General features: G+C 40.4%; 2 protein-coding genes across 2 annotated transcripts; one reads left to right on the plus strand and one right to left on the minus strand.

The window, feature by feature from the left end:
- Positions 1-1237: 1237 nt before the first annotated feature.
- atp1b3a (ATPase Na+/K+ transporting subunit beta 3a) lies at positions 1238-7107 on the plus strand. Its single transcript, XM_030774503.1, has 7 exons — positions 1238-1445; positions 2795-2923; positions 3072-3170; positions 3314-3501; positions 4791-4841; positions 5890-5976; positions 6080-7107. The coding sequence occupies exons 1-7, from the start codon at positions 1328-1330 to the stop codon at positions 6245-6247; spliced, it is 840 nt and encodes a 279-aa protein (XP_030630363.1). The 5' UTR covers positions 1238-1327; the 3' UTR covers positions 6248-7107.
- Positions 7108-11042: 3935 nt separating this feature from the next.
- Positions 11043-16754, minus strand: grk7a (G protein-coupled receptor kinase 7a). Its single transcript, XM_030774495.1, has 4 exons — positions 16155-16754; positions 15342-15779; positions 11633-11913; positions 11043-11376 (listed from the first exon to the last, which is right to left on the minus strand). The coding sequence occupies exons 1-4, from the start codon at positions 16752-16754 to the stop codon at positions 11043-11045; spliced, it is 1653 nt and encodes a 550-aa protein (XP_030630355.1).
- Positions 16755-18647: the final 1893 nt, after the last annotated feature.

Below are 18647 nucleotides of genomic sequence, written 5' to 3' on the forward strand. Positions count from 1 at the left end.
TAGCCTAGCCGGCTGGTTGTGAGGTTTAGGTGCGTGATGTGGTAATGACATGAAATTGGGGGGGCGCTGTTCACTCACTCCGCCCACATGGTGTATAGTAAAATAAGTAAATGAAGTATGGTAAATCCCACCATGTATATGGTAAATTAAGTAAGTAAGTAAGACCTTTTTGAACCGATTAAAGTTCAGTTACATGCCATTCAATATATCTTCATCATTATTATTATTATTATTATTATTTTACTTTTCTGTCATTAATAATGTATTTTGAATGTCTGCTTCCCTTAGTTTTACGACCCGATTCACTGCCTGGAGTCCTGCCGAGGAACGTCAAGCACCGCAAATTTCAGGTGAAATTGTTCAACGAATTTTGACCTCTTTATGTCCACATGTGTATTCTCTATTTTATTATTCACATTTAGAGTTGATTTAACTTTAATAAAATGAAGGTGATATATGAGTGACGGGTCTTAATCTTTTCTCCTGATTTCCCTGCCTGCTGAACTCAGCATGATGTCACGGTGCATGAGAATGTTCACTTTATAGACAATCCGTCTGGTAAGAGCCTGTCAGCTTATCAGTAAGTGAATACCATTCATTAACACATTACATTACTGGATATAGCGTTCTACTCACTGGAGGACGAACCATAGCCTGTTCTGTCGATATTCAGTCAGAGCTATGTCGTTAGTGCATCTTCCATGTCTTAAAACCGTCATCGCTTTATGTAGTGTGTATTAGGAACTACAGAGGCGCTACTCCCATGTGATGGAGTCTGTCCTAAGGGCTATGCAAACCTTAAAAATGTAGCACGAATAAACATACCAAAAATACACTTCTGATGCACTGCATTTTACATTCGTTTTGCATAGCACACGAGGAACTTTGACATTTAGCAAGAACAGTAGGCCTAGACATTCAGCATGAAAAGCGACCTTTTCGACACAAAAAAATTGATCAATGCCCTAAATGACGACGTTGAACCTAGTCTAAGTTAGCAGCTATGGACATTTTAAACCACTTATCCATTCCCATATTTTAGGTTTATTTATCTTCCCACCACATAACAATCATGTAAAATTTCGAGAATTTGGGGAAAGAATTATTGCGCTTGCGCGCCAATAAAGCCCTCTCCCCTTCCCCCACGGGTCTGATTCGCTGAAGTCGGCCAGCTTTGTGGGACGAGTTTGGATACCGTGCCGCCGCTGTGAAACGTCAGAGACTTTTCTCTGACCGTTCCTGCAACTCATATCACACTTCACCCAGCAACACCTTAATTTCACTATCTCCACGTTTCTCTGCCACAACATCCCACGAAAACTTCACGATGTTTATTGAAAAGGAGCATAAACCAGAAGAAGAGAAAGAACCACAGACCAGCTGGAAAGATTTTCTCTACAATCCAAGAACAGGAGAGTTCGTGGGTCGCACCGCCAGCAGTTGGGGTAAGGAACAAGAGGTTGCTGGTTTGAACTCAAAAAATGTCCAGGAAAAACGGGGTGACGAGTCAGTCTAAAAACACATTCGTGTAACATGACACACTATACTCTTACTGTCATTTCTGCAGACTGACTGTCAGTCATTTTCTCTAGGTCTGTGTCTTTTTTGTACAGCACTCATGACAGAAAAAAAAAAAATAGGCATTTTTCTGGAATTATGGAATTTGATTGTTCGGATATGGAAACTGCAGCTTAATTGTTTTACGTTTGGATTTTGACGAGAGAATCAGGGCAATTTAATTATCATAAACAACCATTTGTCATTAAGAGCGAAAGACTGCCACTAAAAGCTACTGTTGTGTTGTGTGACTCACTGCCATCAGTAAATCCATATAATGTCGGCTAATAATTTACCTGTAACTTATTTATATTGGTTGTGACGTGAACCTTTTGAAATGATTTTTTCTAGCAAGGTGAGATGGGGGACACTACTATACCAGTTTAACTTTGTAAACCAGCAACATATATGTGGGATTCTCGTGTTCATTTTTAAGGAATAATTTAGGCTAAAACCAATACATATCTCGATTTTGAATTACGGATTAACAGCCTGCTCAACACCATAACACTGTTAAATCATGCTGACATTTGTGTCGGTGACCACACTAAAATGTTTAAGTGAGGGTTTTTTGTTCTTGAAAAAAGGAAAACACGAGTTACTATTTCTATGATGGAGCACCTGCGAGCTCATTTTGATTATCTGCACTCCATGCATAAACGTGCGCTTGTACACCCATCTGTTTGAATGCTGTTTCATCCTCCTGTTAACTTCCATAGTATTAGCGTTTATATCCTTTTTTCTGACAGAAAACGCTGGTTTACTTCTGAGAAAGGCACATATCGTTGGAGCAGGCATACTCAGTCTAGGATCACGTATCGTGGTGTCTCAGATCAGATCATTTGGAAGTCCGGTGAAATAACATCATGTTAACTGAAATCAACTCTGCCCCAGTCCCCTCCTCCACTCCTGACTGACTGAAGAGCAGAACAGACACACATTGCTTCATTAGGTAGAAAATAATAGGAAGCTTTGACAGGGGCCTACTAGTCTTCAGATTTTCTGAGGAAGAGTCAACATCCAACAGGTTTGCAAGAGTATTCAACCAAGGTGTGCTGAACTGATCTGCCATATATTTTACAAATATTACCTAGTACAAAGTTTATCAGATAACTGGAGTGTAAATAATGTCAAAACAGGTCATTATATCAACTTAGCTGGTCTCGGACAGTAGGAATACAACTCTAAACCAAGAATAAATGTGCCATTTTCACCCAAATAAATGAACTCCTTTCAGGTCTTATTTTGCTCTTCTATGTGGTCTTCTATGCGTTCTTGGCTGCGATGTTCTCTTTTACCATGTGGGTTATGCTCCAGACGTTGGATGAAAATACCCCAAGATACCGTGACCGTGTCCCTACTCCTGGTCAGTTGTTTGTAGTAGAGATCCAATAACATTCATTGTTAACACAGGGCACTTTCTATTTCTACACAGATTTATTGCATAGTACATGGAAATTCAATTTATTAATACAGTTTCAGTTATATAATTGATATCATGTTGCATTTTCCAGGGTTGGTGATCACGCCAAAGTCTTTGGACATAGTCTACAGCATGTCAGATCCACTAAAGTATGCTCCATATATCCAGCACCTGGAGTCCTTCCTGCAACGTAAGTCTTCTCTGCCACCTCTCCTTCTCTTCCTCTCTCTCTCTCTCTCACACACACACACACATATACTAGAGCCAAAGCTTTAAGTGGGTGAAACGCAAAAGCGGCATGTCTGACAACCCCCCCCCCACCACTTCCACCAGAATACAATGACACAGAGCAGGACAAGAACGAGCTGTGCGTGGCAGGCAAATACTTTGAGCAGGACGCTGAATCCCCGAAGAAAGCCTGCCAGTTTAAGAGGAGCTCTCTCGGTTTCTGCTCTGGCTTGGCTGACAACATGTTTGGATATGCAGAGGGAAAACCCTGCGTGCTTCTCAAGATGAACAGGGTGAGTCTACGCCCGCTATATCAATGCCTCAGTTTCTATGTATACATATACAGCTCTGGAAAAAATTGAGACCACTGCAAAATGATCAGTTTGTCTGGTTTAACTATGTATAGGTATGTGTTTGAGTAAAACGAACATTTTTGTTTTATTCTATGAACTGCTGACAACATTTCTCCCAAATAAAAATATTGTGATTTTAAAGCATTTATTTGCAGAAAATGGACAACTGGTCAAAATAACAAAAAAAGATGCAGTGTTTTCAGACCTCGAATAATGCAAAGAAAACAAGGTCATATTTATTTTTAAACACCACAATATTAATGTTTTAACTTAGGAAGAGTTCAGAAATCAGTATTTGGTGGAATAACCTTGATTTTTAATCACATCTTTCATGCGTCTAGGCATGCTCTCCACCAGTCTTTCACATTGCTGTTGGGTGACTTTTTGCCACTCCTGGCGCAAAAATCCAAGGAGCTCAGCTTTGTTTGATGGCCTGTGACCATCCATCTTCCTCTTGATCACATTCCAGAGGTTTTCAGTGGGGTTCAGGTCTGGAGATTGGGCCGGCCATGACAGGGTCTTGATCTGGTGGTCCTCCATCCACACCTTGATTGACCTGGCTGTGTGGCATGTAGCATTGTCCTGATGGAAAAGCCAATCCTCAGAGCTGGGGAACACTGTATGAGCAGAAGGGAGCAAGCTTTCTTCCAGGATAACCTTATACTTGGCTTGATTCATGCGCCCTTTGCAAAGACAAATCTGCCCAGTTCCAGCCTTGCTGAAGCACCCCCAGATCCAAAATGTCACAGTGTGTGCAAGACGCTGTGGCTTGTAGGCCTCTCCAGATCTCCGTCTAACCATTAGACGACCAGGTGTCGGGTAGAGCTGAAAATTGGACTCAGAGAAGATGACCTTACTCCAGTCCTCTACAGTCCAATCCTTATGGTCTTTTGCAAACCTCAGCCTGGCTCTTCTTTGCTTGTCATCAATGAAGAGGTTTTTTTCTTTTTTCTTATGTAAGATTTGGTTCAGATGATCACCTAATCAGTGCCTCAGTAAGTAGAATCAGGTGTAATTGTGTTGGAATTCAACAGACACTGGAATGGAATGGCTGCCATACATGTAGAGATGCTCATTTAAGAGACATTTGGAGTGGTCTCTTAATTTCTTCCAGGGCTGTATATACACATACAGTCAGAGAGAGAGAGATTAGACAGATAGACTTATAAATTGATACAACATTGATAAACTGTCACACTTGTTCTGTCACAACTGCTCTTAATTTACAGATTATTGGTCTGAAACCACGTGGGGATCCATACATTAACTGCACAGCCAAGGTAAGTGACTGGTTCGAGTTTAGGTCACCTTCATGTAGCAACATAACCATGGTTTTGCCTTATTTGAATGAGTTGAACCTATACAATACAGCATCAGTAAGTCCCTCAGCTAAGGATTTAAATCAGCTCAGGTCAAAACAACATTGTAAATGGAAATTCATTCAGAATGCAACTCTTGACAAAAGTATCTTCAGTTTAATCCATGAACATATCCAAGAAACAACCCTGTATGTGTTTGCATAGTTAGTAGAGATCAGTGGGTGTTTTCAAAACAAGTCTTGCATTTTCTTATTAAAGTTAACATGGACAGCTTTGAAAATAATGAACCAAGGGTCAGAACTGCCCATGGTAGCTTCACTTCCTGTTCTGTTCTGAGAGCATGTCTGTGTTTGCCTCCCTGCCTTGCCTTTGTTTCGGGTCCTGTCGTTTTTTTCATGAGCGTGTTTTTTCTCCTTTTTGTTTCTCTTGTTATGTCTCTTGCATTCTGCCAGTTGAATTCCCTAGTAAAGTGATGGGTAAGATCACTTTGTGATGCTCTTTTCTCTCTCACTTTGATTCTGTGGAACACACCCTTCGGTAATCCCCATTCGTACTTAGAGTATACTTTTTAGGTAGAGGCCGTGCATAACCACTGACAGACTTAAACATTCAAGACAATGCTAATGTGCTGAGCTATCTTTGTGTATCTTGCTGAAGCTATTGGTTTTCAAACATCCATCACATACACCATGCAATAAAATTGTTGGGATAAGGTTTAAAAGAGAGTAATGTGTTTGAACTTAGTTTGACTATAATACGAAAAATGGAGCTTTGCTGCCCTCTTCTGGACAACACAATATAAAGCGTCAAAATCAGCATCTTAAGCGTCCCTTTGTGAAGTGTAATAATTGTCAGAGCCTAGAGCAAGTGTTTTCATGCATTTGCATGTGAAAATCTGTGTTGTGAATGTTGTTTTGGGTACTGGGGGGATGGAACACAATTATATAATATTTCAGAACAGACAAAAGAAAGCAAATTTCTCTCTCTTTTTTTTTTTTTTTTTTTTTAGACAGAGAGCCCCTTGCAGATGATGTACTTCCCCAGTGAGGGGCATATCGACAAAATGTACTTCCCATACTATGGAAAAAAAGCACATGTGAGAACTACCTGTGTGGATGTCTTTCAGTTAGATGACTGTTGTTCTGTAAAACCAAACATTTATGCTGTCTCCTGGTTTCTCACTGTGTCTTTCTCTGAAGGTGGGGTATGTTCAACCTCTGGTTGCTGTGAAGCTGTTGTTGAGGAAGGAGGACTATAACAAGGAGGTATTGATGGAGTGCAGGGTAGAAGGTACTGACTTGCGTAACAATGATGACCGTGACAAGTTCCTCGGTCGTGTCACCTTCAGGGTGATGGTCACGGAGTAGTGGTGGAGTTGGCATTCGGCAGACATTATGAAAGAGGTGGAGCCAAAATGTAATTTTTGATTCTTCTCGTATCTTTTATCATACAGCCACTGAATAAACCCAACAACGAGTCAAATAAAAAAATCTCCTGTTACATGGCATAAGCAGCCCCATAAACCCTGGGCAAGCTTACGGTGACTCAGAGTCAAATACAATCACAGATCCCTCTCACACCTTTATGCTGCAGTTTTCTTTTGAAGAAGAAGAGCTTGAATACAATGACATTTGTGCCATATACAGGGCATGTAAAGACTTTTGTGATATGTTGAGAGTTTCTGTAGTTTGTTTCTCTATCTCTCTTTTTTCTCTCTCTCTCACTGCTGTTTTTTTTTGTGTTTTTGTCTTCTTCTGTTTTGTGCTGTCCTTTTCTGCAATATTTTATGAAACCACGCACTGATTTTTCTGTTGTAAATCCCAACAAACTTAGTTCTCCTTTGACAAAACAACACAGAACTGTGAATTAATACAGTGAAGCTAAGAAAATGGCAAAGAGGCAGAATAATAACTTCAGTGGTCTTTGTGAGAAGATGATAACGATTTTAAACAGTGTTTCACTTGACTTTTTCAGTAACTTGTGCATTTTTACTAAATGCCCCAGGTTCATTTTTTTGTTTTCTCAAGAAAGATGCAGGTTTATATTTCTGACCACCGTAAAAGTACTAACAGCATTTTGAAGAAGCTTTTCACACAGGGGAAATTGAATTTGAACAAATATGTGTATGAAACAAATTATTTTTTTCATGACCTCTGTAGGAATCTTGATTTGTGCAGATACTTTACGACCTGTCTAATATTTTCTAATAAAGGTCATTTTGACAAGGGACTGGTGTAACATAGTGTTTTGGTGTGTTGAGTCCACACGGGGGCGACGTTAACATGTTGAAGTAAGGATGTCACGTGAGTGCAAGGAGACTCCCATCAGGGCGTGAATGAGAAATTGGGGCCAGTCAGCATCTTAAATTAATATGTGTATTTCTACAACCACAATTTTACTATTAAGAAAAGAATTATTGCATCCAACATAACCAGTTTAATAAATGTGCCAAGGATGTCGCACATTTGGAAGTCTATGGAATATAGAAGGCTATCCGTCCATGTACCTTCATGGGTCAAAACGCTAACGCTGCACAGAACACCAATACCACTTACCACATAACACAGCTCTCTGTCAGAGAAGATCAGAGTTGACCCCTTATCAAGTCCCTGGACACTGCAAGAGCTAGGGGGAGAGCTCCTCATACCCAAGCAGCCAGCTCTTTGCCATGCGGCTACCGCTGAGATGTTACAGAGCCACCATGATCCGCACGATACGACATCTCAACAGGTTTTAATCCGAGGCCTGCTAAATGAGCGCCCTTAACTCACTCTGCGCCCCGTGCCTGCCCCCGGTCCTCCCTCAGATTGTAAACGTGACAGAAAAAATTCTGCACACCACAGTATTACATTACTGCAAAGTCGAGTATTTTATATCACATTAGGCACATTTTTTAGATTCAGGCACATCAATCCCTCACTCGTATGTTATAGCCAAATATATGTTTACTTATGTTCTTATTCATTTCCTTCATAATCGATTTTACTTATTTAACTCCCACTTATTTTATGCTTGTTTGCATATATGTTGAATGCTGTATGTGATCTTTTAAAAAGCGTATATTGTGGCGGACAAATTCCACCGTTTCCTTCAGATATGGCGAGTAAAGTGATTCTGATTCTGTCTCCTCATTGTCACGCTTAAGTACAGCACTAACCCCATGTATTGCTGTGATGTAAATCATACTAAAATGGATATGTGTACAATTTACCATACTTACCCAAAAAGATTTCGATTTATTAGATGATAATATGATTATAATTAATTATGAAAAAAAAAAAAAATTATAGGAGCCGAGTACTCCCATACCAACGCAGGCTATTTCAGTCTACTGTATTTGCCTCGAAACATCCTCTTGGCACAAAGGACATTGTGGTGAGATCAGCTGAACACTGAGCAGATTGTTAGAATTGGGAGCAGTGTGGCTTCTTGATGACCTACGCGGACAACTGTCTCATCCGGTTGATAGCTATCAATAAAGCAGTCGTTTGCGTCAACTGATTAGCTCCTCGGCTTTATCCGGGGGTATTTGCTCGTCTGTTCGGCGCTATCTCTTAAGCTCTCCATTCACAGCGAGGTGACGTGAGAGGGAAGCTCCCGAAGGGTGCAGTTCCTTCCTCATGGTTAACTTCCAGAACCATTAAAGGTACTATCCAACAGGTGCATAAATTGTGTCTTTGTTTCTCATTCTTGTCACTGTTAGGTTTATGCATTCCTGTGTGTTTATGGATTACGTACACAAAGCCGTTTCTCTTCTATCTGGTATCCTTAGCTAACTTCCTCGTGGACACATACACGTACGCACACACACTCAGAGAAAGAGAGAGAGAGAGAGAGAGATTTGTTTTGTAGGTGGAGCATGCAGTTCACATGCATAGTTACATTATTTTATTAGATGCTTTTTTTGAAAGTCACTGTCACTCTTTCTGTCTCTTGTCTCTGCATAAGCTCATTTTCAGCATTAAAGGATAGAGACTGACAGAGTGTGGTGGGTGGGTGTGGGGTTTCTCTCTCTCTCTCTCTCTCTCTCTCTCTCTCTCTCTCTCTCTCTCTCTCTCTCTCTCTCTCTCCTTAAAAATACAGCTTCAGGTAAAGTAAGAATATAAGCCTATGCCTAATGGACATTTGTCCTTTATACTGTGCAGTCAATATATCGTTAATCACTACACTGCCAGTAGACCATTGGCACTAATGATTAATTTGTGGCCACCCTTTTTCTATTGTGTTGTAAATTTATAGCAGTTTGTTTTATTGGGTAGTTTTGAAAAAAGATCAGAAATCACTCTTTTGTCAAAGTCACTCATCTTGTGGATATAAAAGAGGCTTTGGGTTACAGGGATTAGAGGTTGCTTTGAGTACGCCACTGTAAAACAGATTATCGTCTTATAAGCTAAGTGTGGCACTCTGAAAATCTGCCCAGGACTTTTTAGGTAGCCTGTGAGGAGACTATGGATGTAATTTGGTCAACATTGTAGGCTTTGTGAAGGGTCCTTAGTTTTTTAATATAATGATTTTTCAGATTTCCTACTACAGTAGCAAATGCAGCTTGTGCGCATGCACACACACACACACACACACACACACACACAGACAAACTCACCACTTTCTCTGGACAAGAATAAAGGACCAGCAAAAGAGGGCCACAATAAAATAAAAAAAGTGGGAAAAGTCTGTAAAAGACAAACATGTTTTATTCATTCAAGTAATTCAAGGTGAGGGCAAGTTCCTGTTGAATGTCTGACATTCCTATGTAAAGTTCTCCTCTCGCATTATATTTACAGTTACATATATCACATAGCATTATGTACGTCACACATATATAGTAAAAACTGAACACTGGCAAAGATATGGAAAGCTTAACTCTTATACAAATAAATCTTAGCCCTGAGAAAGGACAGCAGTAAGTTAGGGATTTCAAATTACTATCACAATGAAAATAAAATTGAAATGGAAAGTTTTCCAGGATTGCACCATTTATTTCGCTTTGCTGATGTCCTTATTCAGCACCATGCAACCAGCAACACTGAGTGACATAGGAGGAGTTTGGGTTATGCAGCTGGAGAGACATAATACAGCTACACACCACTTCCAGTGAGGTACTATAGTACAGAAGTAACAAAGCCCAAAGTGAAGAGAATTTCTTGCTTTTTACCACGATATATCCTGTTTCACTTTTACCCTATTAAACAATCTAAGCTCTTTGGATTCATTCCATTCAGAACATGTATGTACATCTTTATACACAGCTGTTATTAAAAAAAAAAAACTAAGTGCTTCAGCTGAGTTGAACCTGATATCAAACTCAGTGATTTTGCATCACAGCTGTGGAGGTCTGAGGTCATTGCAAGTCACAGCTACATACCTGCATTACATCAGATAATTATACAGCTATGCAGTGTAATGAGCAGGCTGTTAACATTTTACCTGAATGCACTTTTTTTGCAAAAATATAACTTTATTTTCCATTTAGATTTAGTTAATATAATAATAGTTAACCTGTAACACTGTAATAGGGACATGTGCAATATTAAACTCATGGACACTATTTTGATCTAAATGGTAAACTGTGCTCTTGACAAGGCAAGGAATGTTTGGAAGAGACATCTGGTGGACTTTGGTGCAGTCATATTCTTTCCAATCATTTCTGCCTATATGCGATTGGTTCCATGCAATCAATCTCTGCGTCTGCTGATCTCCTGACCCAAAACACTCAAAGTGTAGGTATCAAATGATATTTTCTCTGACACAGTCCCTGAAAGAGGTCTGATATTATTAAACTACTCTTCTAAGACAACATCTTGTCATTCAAAACTGTTGTTATTGCTTGCACCGCTTTGATGGGTGGTGCACTACATCGTGAGACACAGCCGTGAGGTATTGCAGAGAAAGAGGTCTCCGATCCGCTTTCCTCCCTGGTCCGGAGCTTGGTCCACCATGCCAGGCCTGTTCTAGAACCTTCCTCAAGCTCAATGTTCCTGCATCTGATAAGTAAGTTAAAGCAAAAAGAACAAGCGCGCCTACCCTACAACATGACAGATGTTCCACCTCTTTCATGCGGTGCTTTTCTTTTCTCCGACTTCATGGATAGTTTAATTAGTGATGTATGTATTATCATTTATGTAGCATGTAATATTTATACACTGTGTGGCTGAACTGCCTCCCTCACAGGAGTGTGCAGGTGCCTGATTTCTTCTCATCATCCAGACCAGCGGCAGACTCTTTCCGGTTGGGGTCGCTGAGCTCGTCAAAGAGTCCAGTGTCAATCATCTCCTGTTGCCAAGCGATGGGCACTGCACCTGTGCTAAACTCCTTGAAGAACTTGTCGTCTTTGGCGTCAAACTCAATTCCCTTGATCTCGGAGAACTCAGCAATGTCACCGGTGTCCTTGGCATAGACAACGTTAGGCTTGGGTACCCAGGGTGGCTGGATGACGCCAGCCTCCAAACGAGCGAAGTTGATGGACTTGAACCACTCGTGCTTCCTAGGGTCATCACCCCTACAGAGAACACAATGAGATGTAATGTATGGTCATAAACTGAACTTAAGAGAGAGTGAATTTCACAGCTACCTACAGAATTATGTCTAGGAACAGAGCCAAACGGAAGAGGGAAAGGACTTCTGTCATATATAGTTACACAATGAGAATATATAATTGCAAGAGTAGTTATTTACATGTATGGAGTTCAACAGACAACAGTAAATCATGGTGTGGATGCATTTCCATTAGTACCCTACAGGGAAGGAAGGCTTACTTGCAGCCAAGACGTTCATCTATCTTCTTCTTGAGGAACTGTTGGATGATATCCTTGGTGGCAGCATCAAAGTTCTTGTGCTCAAACTTGGGTTCTTCGTTGATGATGCGGCGCTGCACCTCTTCTTTCTCCACTTTCTCCTTCTTAGCATCGGGTCCTTTGAAAGGGGTGTAGCCAGCAACCATCTCATAGATACTGCAGCCTAGAGCCCACCAGTCCACTGATGTTCGGTATGGAATGTCAGTCAAGATCTCAGGGGCCATGTAAGCACCAGTACCAGCCTGACAGACAAGAGAACAAAAAAGTGAAGAAATGAGAGATGGACAGTCCCCTCCTCAAAGTATGAGAAGACAGAAAAGTGAAGACAGGAGAGATGGACAATCCCAGCCTGAATGACAAAAAGGTGTGAAAGTGAGAGAGGGAGAAATGGACACCACTTTTTATGACACTACACAACTTCCACTTCCAGTTTAATCTCCAACCTACTGTATCAATGCTTTGTGTGGAACAACAGCATGGTTCTTGTTGTGAGTTCCTAAGGTTCTCCTCTTTTTTTTTAACGTTAACTTTCACCGACTCTGTTGCAAAACTCCCATATCTCATCTAACAATAGAGTTTTCTGTTATGAATGTCTATGATTTACTGAACACATTTGCCTTTTCTTATTTAAATATACATATGTATATAAAGACAAGAAGCTCTTCCTTCAGCAGACAGCACTGAAAATAGTTTATCCTCAGCGGTATGGCATATTATGTAAACAGTACTCCATCCACTGCTCCTACTTGAGCTCAGCTAGTAGTCAGAGAGAAGAAGCTTAATTGTAATCCTGTGCTAACTGTCAAGAATCATGCGTGTCTTTACGGTGATGTAGTGTAGCATCTGATTACATAAAGTCAAACAAGCCTAGGCCCCACTGGAGAGTCACCTTTGCAGTACACACACTTCTTGACTTATGAAAGTAGAGTTAAATGCACAAGAGAAAACATGCTGTTCATGCAAATTATATTTGTTTACTCTCTCCCTCTGTCTCTCTCTCTGTCTCACAATCACACACACGCACACGCACACACACATACACACACACACACACACACACACACACACACACACACACACACACACAAACACAGAATGGAGAATGGCAGAGAAGGTGGTCTTTTGAGTTCTAATCTTCTTACATGGGATCAGACTCCATTAAACACAAATGTTTTTGCAAAGCATACTTAAGGAAGCAAGAATGTCAGTCTGATATGGAGGTTTCATGTCTATTCATTTGTCTGTGCCATCCTTATCCTTCACATCAAGCAATTGTTTTGGAGATGTTCCAGGAGATTTTGTGGGCCTCCAGCTGGTATGTATGCAGGTAAGATTTTGATATTTAGAGGGTGCTTATGAGGTCTGACCTGCACTTTGACAATCTCAGTTTAGGTATTAGGATTGCATCAAGGAAAAGAAAAAAAATTAATTGGATGAAACCGAACACCAAGTGCCTTGTTTCCCGTGTCACTGGAATGACCAGATCAGTCACTCTGACATTCCATCACAGGCACGTAGTCATGTCACAAGAGCAAAGATTTGACATGCAGTTTTCAAGGCAGTAATGTTTTACCCTGTATGTTCTTGCCATTGTTAGTGAGGATGCCAAGATGCAAAATGTGCAAAAACATACACCAAGGTGTTCTAGAAGCACCACAAAGCACAAACCTGTACCTCTATGCAGAAAGTACATGCAAATATAGAGGCACGCACATGCACACACACACACACACACACACACACACACGCACGCACACACATCGTAGATGCAATGCTTATACTGCCCTCCACCCCGCCCAGTCTTTGAGGGTTTGGTGTTCTGATCAGAGACAGATTTGTGTAATGCCTCTTAAGTAAGAGGATCAGGAGCCTAAAGCCAACCAAGTCTCTGAGTGGTTAGGCTTGGGCTGCAGCCTACACTAGGGACCCTAGAAGGGCACTGGATAATGAGCTTAGTGGAGCTCCATGAGAAGTGTGTTTCATTTGGATGGCTGCAGATTTGACTCTACTGCCCTAGTACTTTGAAAAATGGGAATTCTAGTTAACTAAGTCTTAATAACATAGCAAGAAATAGCACATTTGATTATGGAAGGGGGCATGCTATAAATACATCAATGAAAGTGGATTTTCCTGCATAAATTTCATTACAGTAACACCTCAGTTTCTGGACACTGTATACAAAGACTATATAACAAGCAATACAGGTAAATGTGTGGGTTTAATGAATACCTGACCATCAAAGGGGAACATTATTAAAGATGTACCCTCAGCAAGAATGCTTGCCTTTGTCCAAAGGAGTAATATGTTTTTCATAAATGCCTAAAGTAACATCTACATTATTTACAGATCCAATATTAGCACCAGCTGCAATAACCGTGTTTTGATAACTTTGAAAATGATCAAGAGGATGATCAAACAGATACTCTCATTGCTCATTGCCCATATCTGGTCAAATAGGAGGACAATCAAAAGATTATTCCTCATTCTCTTCTGTAAAAATATACGTATCAAAATATTTGTGCACTGCAGGGAGGATATTTCAAATGGCTTCTCTCTCTCGAAATACAGAAAATGCTTATGGACTGTTTCTAAATAGCAGATGGCTGCCGGGCAGTCTTAAAGAGCTGCACCAATGCCTTTCATTTCCATCTGTCTGTGCCTCAGTCGCTCTAACTTGAAGTCCCCATGATTTCTCTTTCATTGGATTAACTGTTTTCATCTTTTGATGAATCATTCCAATGTCTGTCACAATAAATCGTATTGTTGATTTATCGCATTAATCAGTTCATGAATCTTAATGGCATACTATGGTATTTTTATTTTTAGCACCCAAGAAATGATGAGAAATATAGCTACTGGCACCTTTTCCTAAAATGGTTTTATTATTATGATGATATATGTTTATTTTCCTGCTTATTTTGAATTGAATTTTTTCTGAGTCGCTCCAGAAAAGAGCATCATGTTATAATGGTGCTTCTGTCCTTCCCCACCTAGCTACAGACCTCACAATCTGCCCGTACCTAATTAGCCTCAACCCTGAGCTGAATGGCTTAGAAGGACAAATGGCAAACAGGGTACATGAGCACACCACACCTCCTCGCTCTGCACACATTCTTTCTTTGGCTTCACTCAAATAGCACCAATGACTGGTTACCAGAGATCAAGGAGGTTATATAACATAGAGGACCATCAGAATAATCCTAACATGGGCAGTAATCCATAGATTTAGCCAGAAAAAGTCACTGAGACATAGAACCTGCAATGTAAGGGTAAAGCTAGTGTAATGTGACCCACTACGACCTTTCTGGACAACATGGCTTTGGTCCACAAGTACAGTAGACTACACAGAGCCCAGAATGGAATTCTCAAAATACTTGTACTTTTACCCTTCACCATCCTGATCCATACCTGCATCACAAAGCAAAGAGGATGAGAGTGGTCTAAAATTCCAACACTTCTGTTAAGCTTCCCTTTATATTGTTTTCACCAGATTATAACTGTTACAGTTCAGACACAGCGTCATCAAAGCAGTCACATTCTGAAGGGTTCCCATCTCACATCAATACCAATACTATACTCTCCATCAATTATTTGCCACTCTCAGCTCACACACATCTTTAAGACCATGAACAGATTTCACAGGTTGGCTGGACGAGCATTTCAAGCTTACCTTCTGGGTGATGGTCTTTCCAGCAGGCAATTCCACTGCTAGACCAAGATCTGAGAGACGACACTGGCCCTGGCTGTCCAGAAGCACATTTTCTGGCTTCATGTCACGGTACACAATGTCCATTGCATGCAGCTGCATAATGCCCGTGGTTATCTGAGCTGTGTAGTAAATGACCCGGTCCATCTCAATGCCCTTCTCGCCAATGTTGTAGATGTGATACTTGAGGTCACCTCCATTCATCAGGCTCATAACCAGACAGAGGTGGGTCTTGGTGTCATAGGCATAGGCCAGAGTCACAATGAATGGGCTGTTCACCTTCTCCAGGATCTTCTTCTCTAGAAGGGCCATCTTCTCACCATGTTTCTTTTTTAGACGCTTCTTGTCCAGCTTCTTGCAAGCATACATCTGGCCAGTGTTCTTCACTTGAACAGCGCACACCTGGAAGAAAGGATTCAGCTTAGAGGCTCAAACTGGTCAAGAACACCCAAGACAGATATATTTGAAAGCCAAAACTTGGCAAGAGAAGAATCTTTGAGTAGCTTTGCTTTAATTGCATGTAAAAGGCGTCAACTTACTGATTTCTGTACAAAGACACAAGATCAGTGCTCCAGATTCAGAATGTAATACATGATCTCTAATGTTACAAAACCAGTATTTTCTGCATTTTGGTGATATTCATTGTTAATTTTTCATCTATCAAGGCAAAGGTTATGAACTTTGCTAACTGCAATACATATCATTTTGTCAAGGATTCTCAAGATCTCAGTAAGAGGGATATATTTTATCATCAAAAACATCAAAGTTCCTGCTTACCTCCCCAAAACCTCCTTTTCCTAGGGTCCTAAACTCGTAGAAGTATTTTTCAGTGATAGGCTGCTTTTCATACTCTTTCCACTGCAGAAACTTATCAAAGAAGGGGCTTGTCTGGTACTCTGTGAAGGGCTTGCCCTTCAGGAACTCTCGGGTGGCCTCTTTCACCTTACTGCCTATCACTTCTTCGAAGTCCTTGTCCGTCACCGCTTTGCACTTTTCAGCAACATCTCCAGTCAGGAAGGACAGGAAATTCTTGGAGCCATCCTTGCAGAACTTATTGATGATGTTTGTGCAAGCCTTGCTCTTGGCAGCATCTTCTGTCAATTCCCATTCATTCAGATCATCCAGGAACTCAGCAGCGTTTGCATACTCAGGTCCTGCCTGACCCAGGAACTGCCTGAACAATTTCTTCCCTATGGGTTGCTTCTCACAGACGGACTCAAAGTCCTTTTCCACAGTAGCTCGCAGAGCTGCACACTGCTCTGGTTTGGGCAGCGAAAGGCTCCGGCGACGTTTCTTCATCTCCTTGTCATCACCCCCTTGGGCTTTCAGGTAGGCCGTGTTGGCCACCAGGTTATCGAGTCCCCCCATGTCACACATGTTGGCGGCTCTGTCTGGTCAGTCCCCCCCCAAGCAAAAGAAAGTTCCACAAACTCTGTGATTCTCAGGCTAGGTACTGCTGTAGCTATGTATGCCTGAGGCGCAGGTATGTGACTCGCTCCAAAGCCAAGGCGCGAATGAACCACTCCAACACATACACTCGGAGACTAAGACACACTGACAAACCCAGTAATTACTCATTTAGAATTAAATACCTGCAAGGGATTTTGACTTAAGTATCTTTGTGTGGTCTATACTCGGATACTATTCACGGAAAGGAACTTATAAGAGGGTTCTCCCATAAGAGGCTTAATGCCTATTTATATTTAGCCAGGTGCAGAGCAGCAGGTAATGGGCACCCATTCGGTTGTGTTGTCTAAACAGTAATGTTGATACGATGAGAGCAGAGAAACTGTGGGAGCTAACAGATCAGCGTTTCATGAAGTGTAAAATCGCTTGATGTGTTGTGCCCTAATTTGTATTCTTTTCTCTAGTAGATCCACTCTTCCACAAGATACCTCTAGAGCCAGTCACTATGAATCAAAGTCATGTACATGAAAGACTACTGCATAGAATGATGCTCACCCAATATTCCAAAATTTAGAGAAAATATGAAAAAGGCCAGTGCCAAATGTCTTTTCCTCTTTAGATATAAATTCATGGAAGTTAAAGTGGCTGAAAAGTGAGTATGAAAATGAACAGGAGATTTTTGTTTCACTTCTAGCATTGATTCTGACAGACTCCTAAGCTCTCCTTGAATTTACAGTATAAAATATAGGTATTGGATCTATCAAAAACATTACCTGCTGCAGAATGTGCACAACTCAGCTTTACACTGTAATCACAACTCAGAGAAAATGAGAGAGCTATATGTTGTAACCATTAACTTGCAAAAGAGAAGAAAGGCACATTTGAAATATTTTTATATTGGTCCTTTCATAATCTACATTTTCAGTGGGAACAGCTGAGTAGGTCTATCAACTGAGTTGGACTTTCTCTTTTGCCAGCAAATGAAATTTTAAGGACATTGGAGTGAGTGGTTTTGTGTAATGCGGAGCACGCAGGGTCACACTGCAATAGCTAGAGTCGCTTTACTAAGACGGCGTTTAAAAACAACTCCCTCTCCTGCTTTCGTCGCTCTTGGCATCTTACGTGTGCTGCCATTGAAACCATGAGCAGATATCGGGTTGCCATTAGATCAGAAAGATTCCCTGATAGGACTGATTGGATATTCTAACTATGAAAGCAGAGTTCTTTTAATAAATTCAGAGACAAAATGAAAATGAAATAAATAAAAAGAAGAAATAACTAAATAAAAGAATAAAAATATACACTTACATTTAGATACACATGCTACAGTTCTGACTTTAAATCCAACTGTATTTTTTTATAAATATATTTATTGATTTTTTTTAGGCTCCTTATTTTATTTTATTTTATTTTATTTTTATTTTATGTTATTTTGCTATTCTGTCTCCATATCTGCCATATATTTTCTGACACAATACTTTTAATTCCATTATGCTGATAGAGGACAAAAACTATTTTCTAAATTAATCATTTTTTCCTTTTCACAACATGGTATATGTTGCGAGGGTCTATAAACATTACCACTATTGACTGTACACTTGTTGTGTTCTAATGTTGTATTCTAGTGTGCACTTTAGTGTTTGTGTTTGCCCTTGTGTTGTTATAAATAAGGGAGTTTGTCAGTAGTTTGAAGAAGTCCATGTAAGTATAGGAAACTTGATGAGGGGGGAATTCTTTCCTTTTTTTTTTTGAGTAATCGAACATTGACGTTTTTTATTAAGGACCTATAAAGCCTTATATACAGTGTTCTTCTCAAAACTCTTGCACGCATTTTCTTTACATCTACATAAAGATAAAATAGGA

This window comes from Chanos chanos, chromosome 5, assembly GCF_902362185.1.
Source record: "Chanos chanos chromosome 5, fChaCha1.1, whole genome shotgun sequence".
NCBI lineage: Eukaryota > Metazoa > Chordata > Actinopteri > Gonorynchiformes > Chanidae > Chanos > Chanos chanos.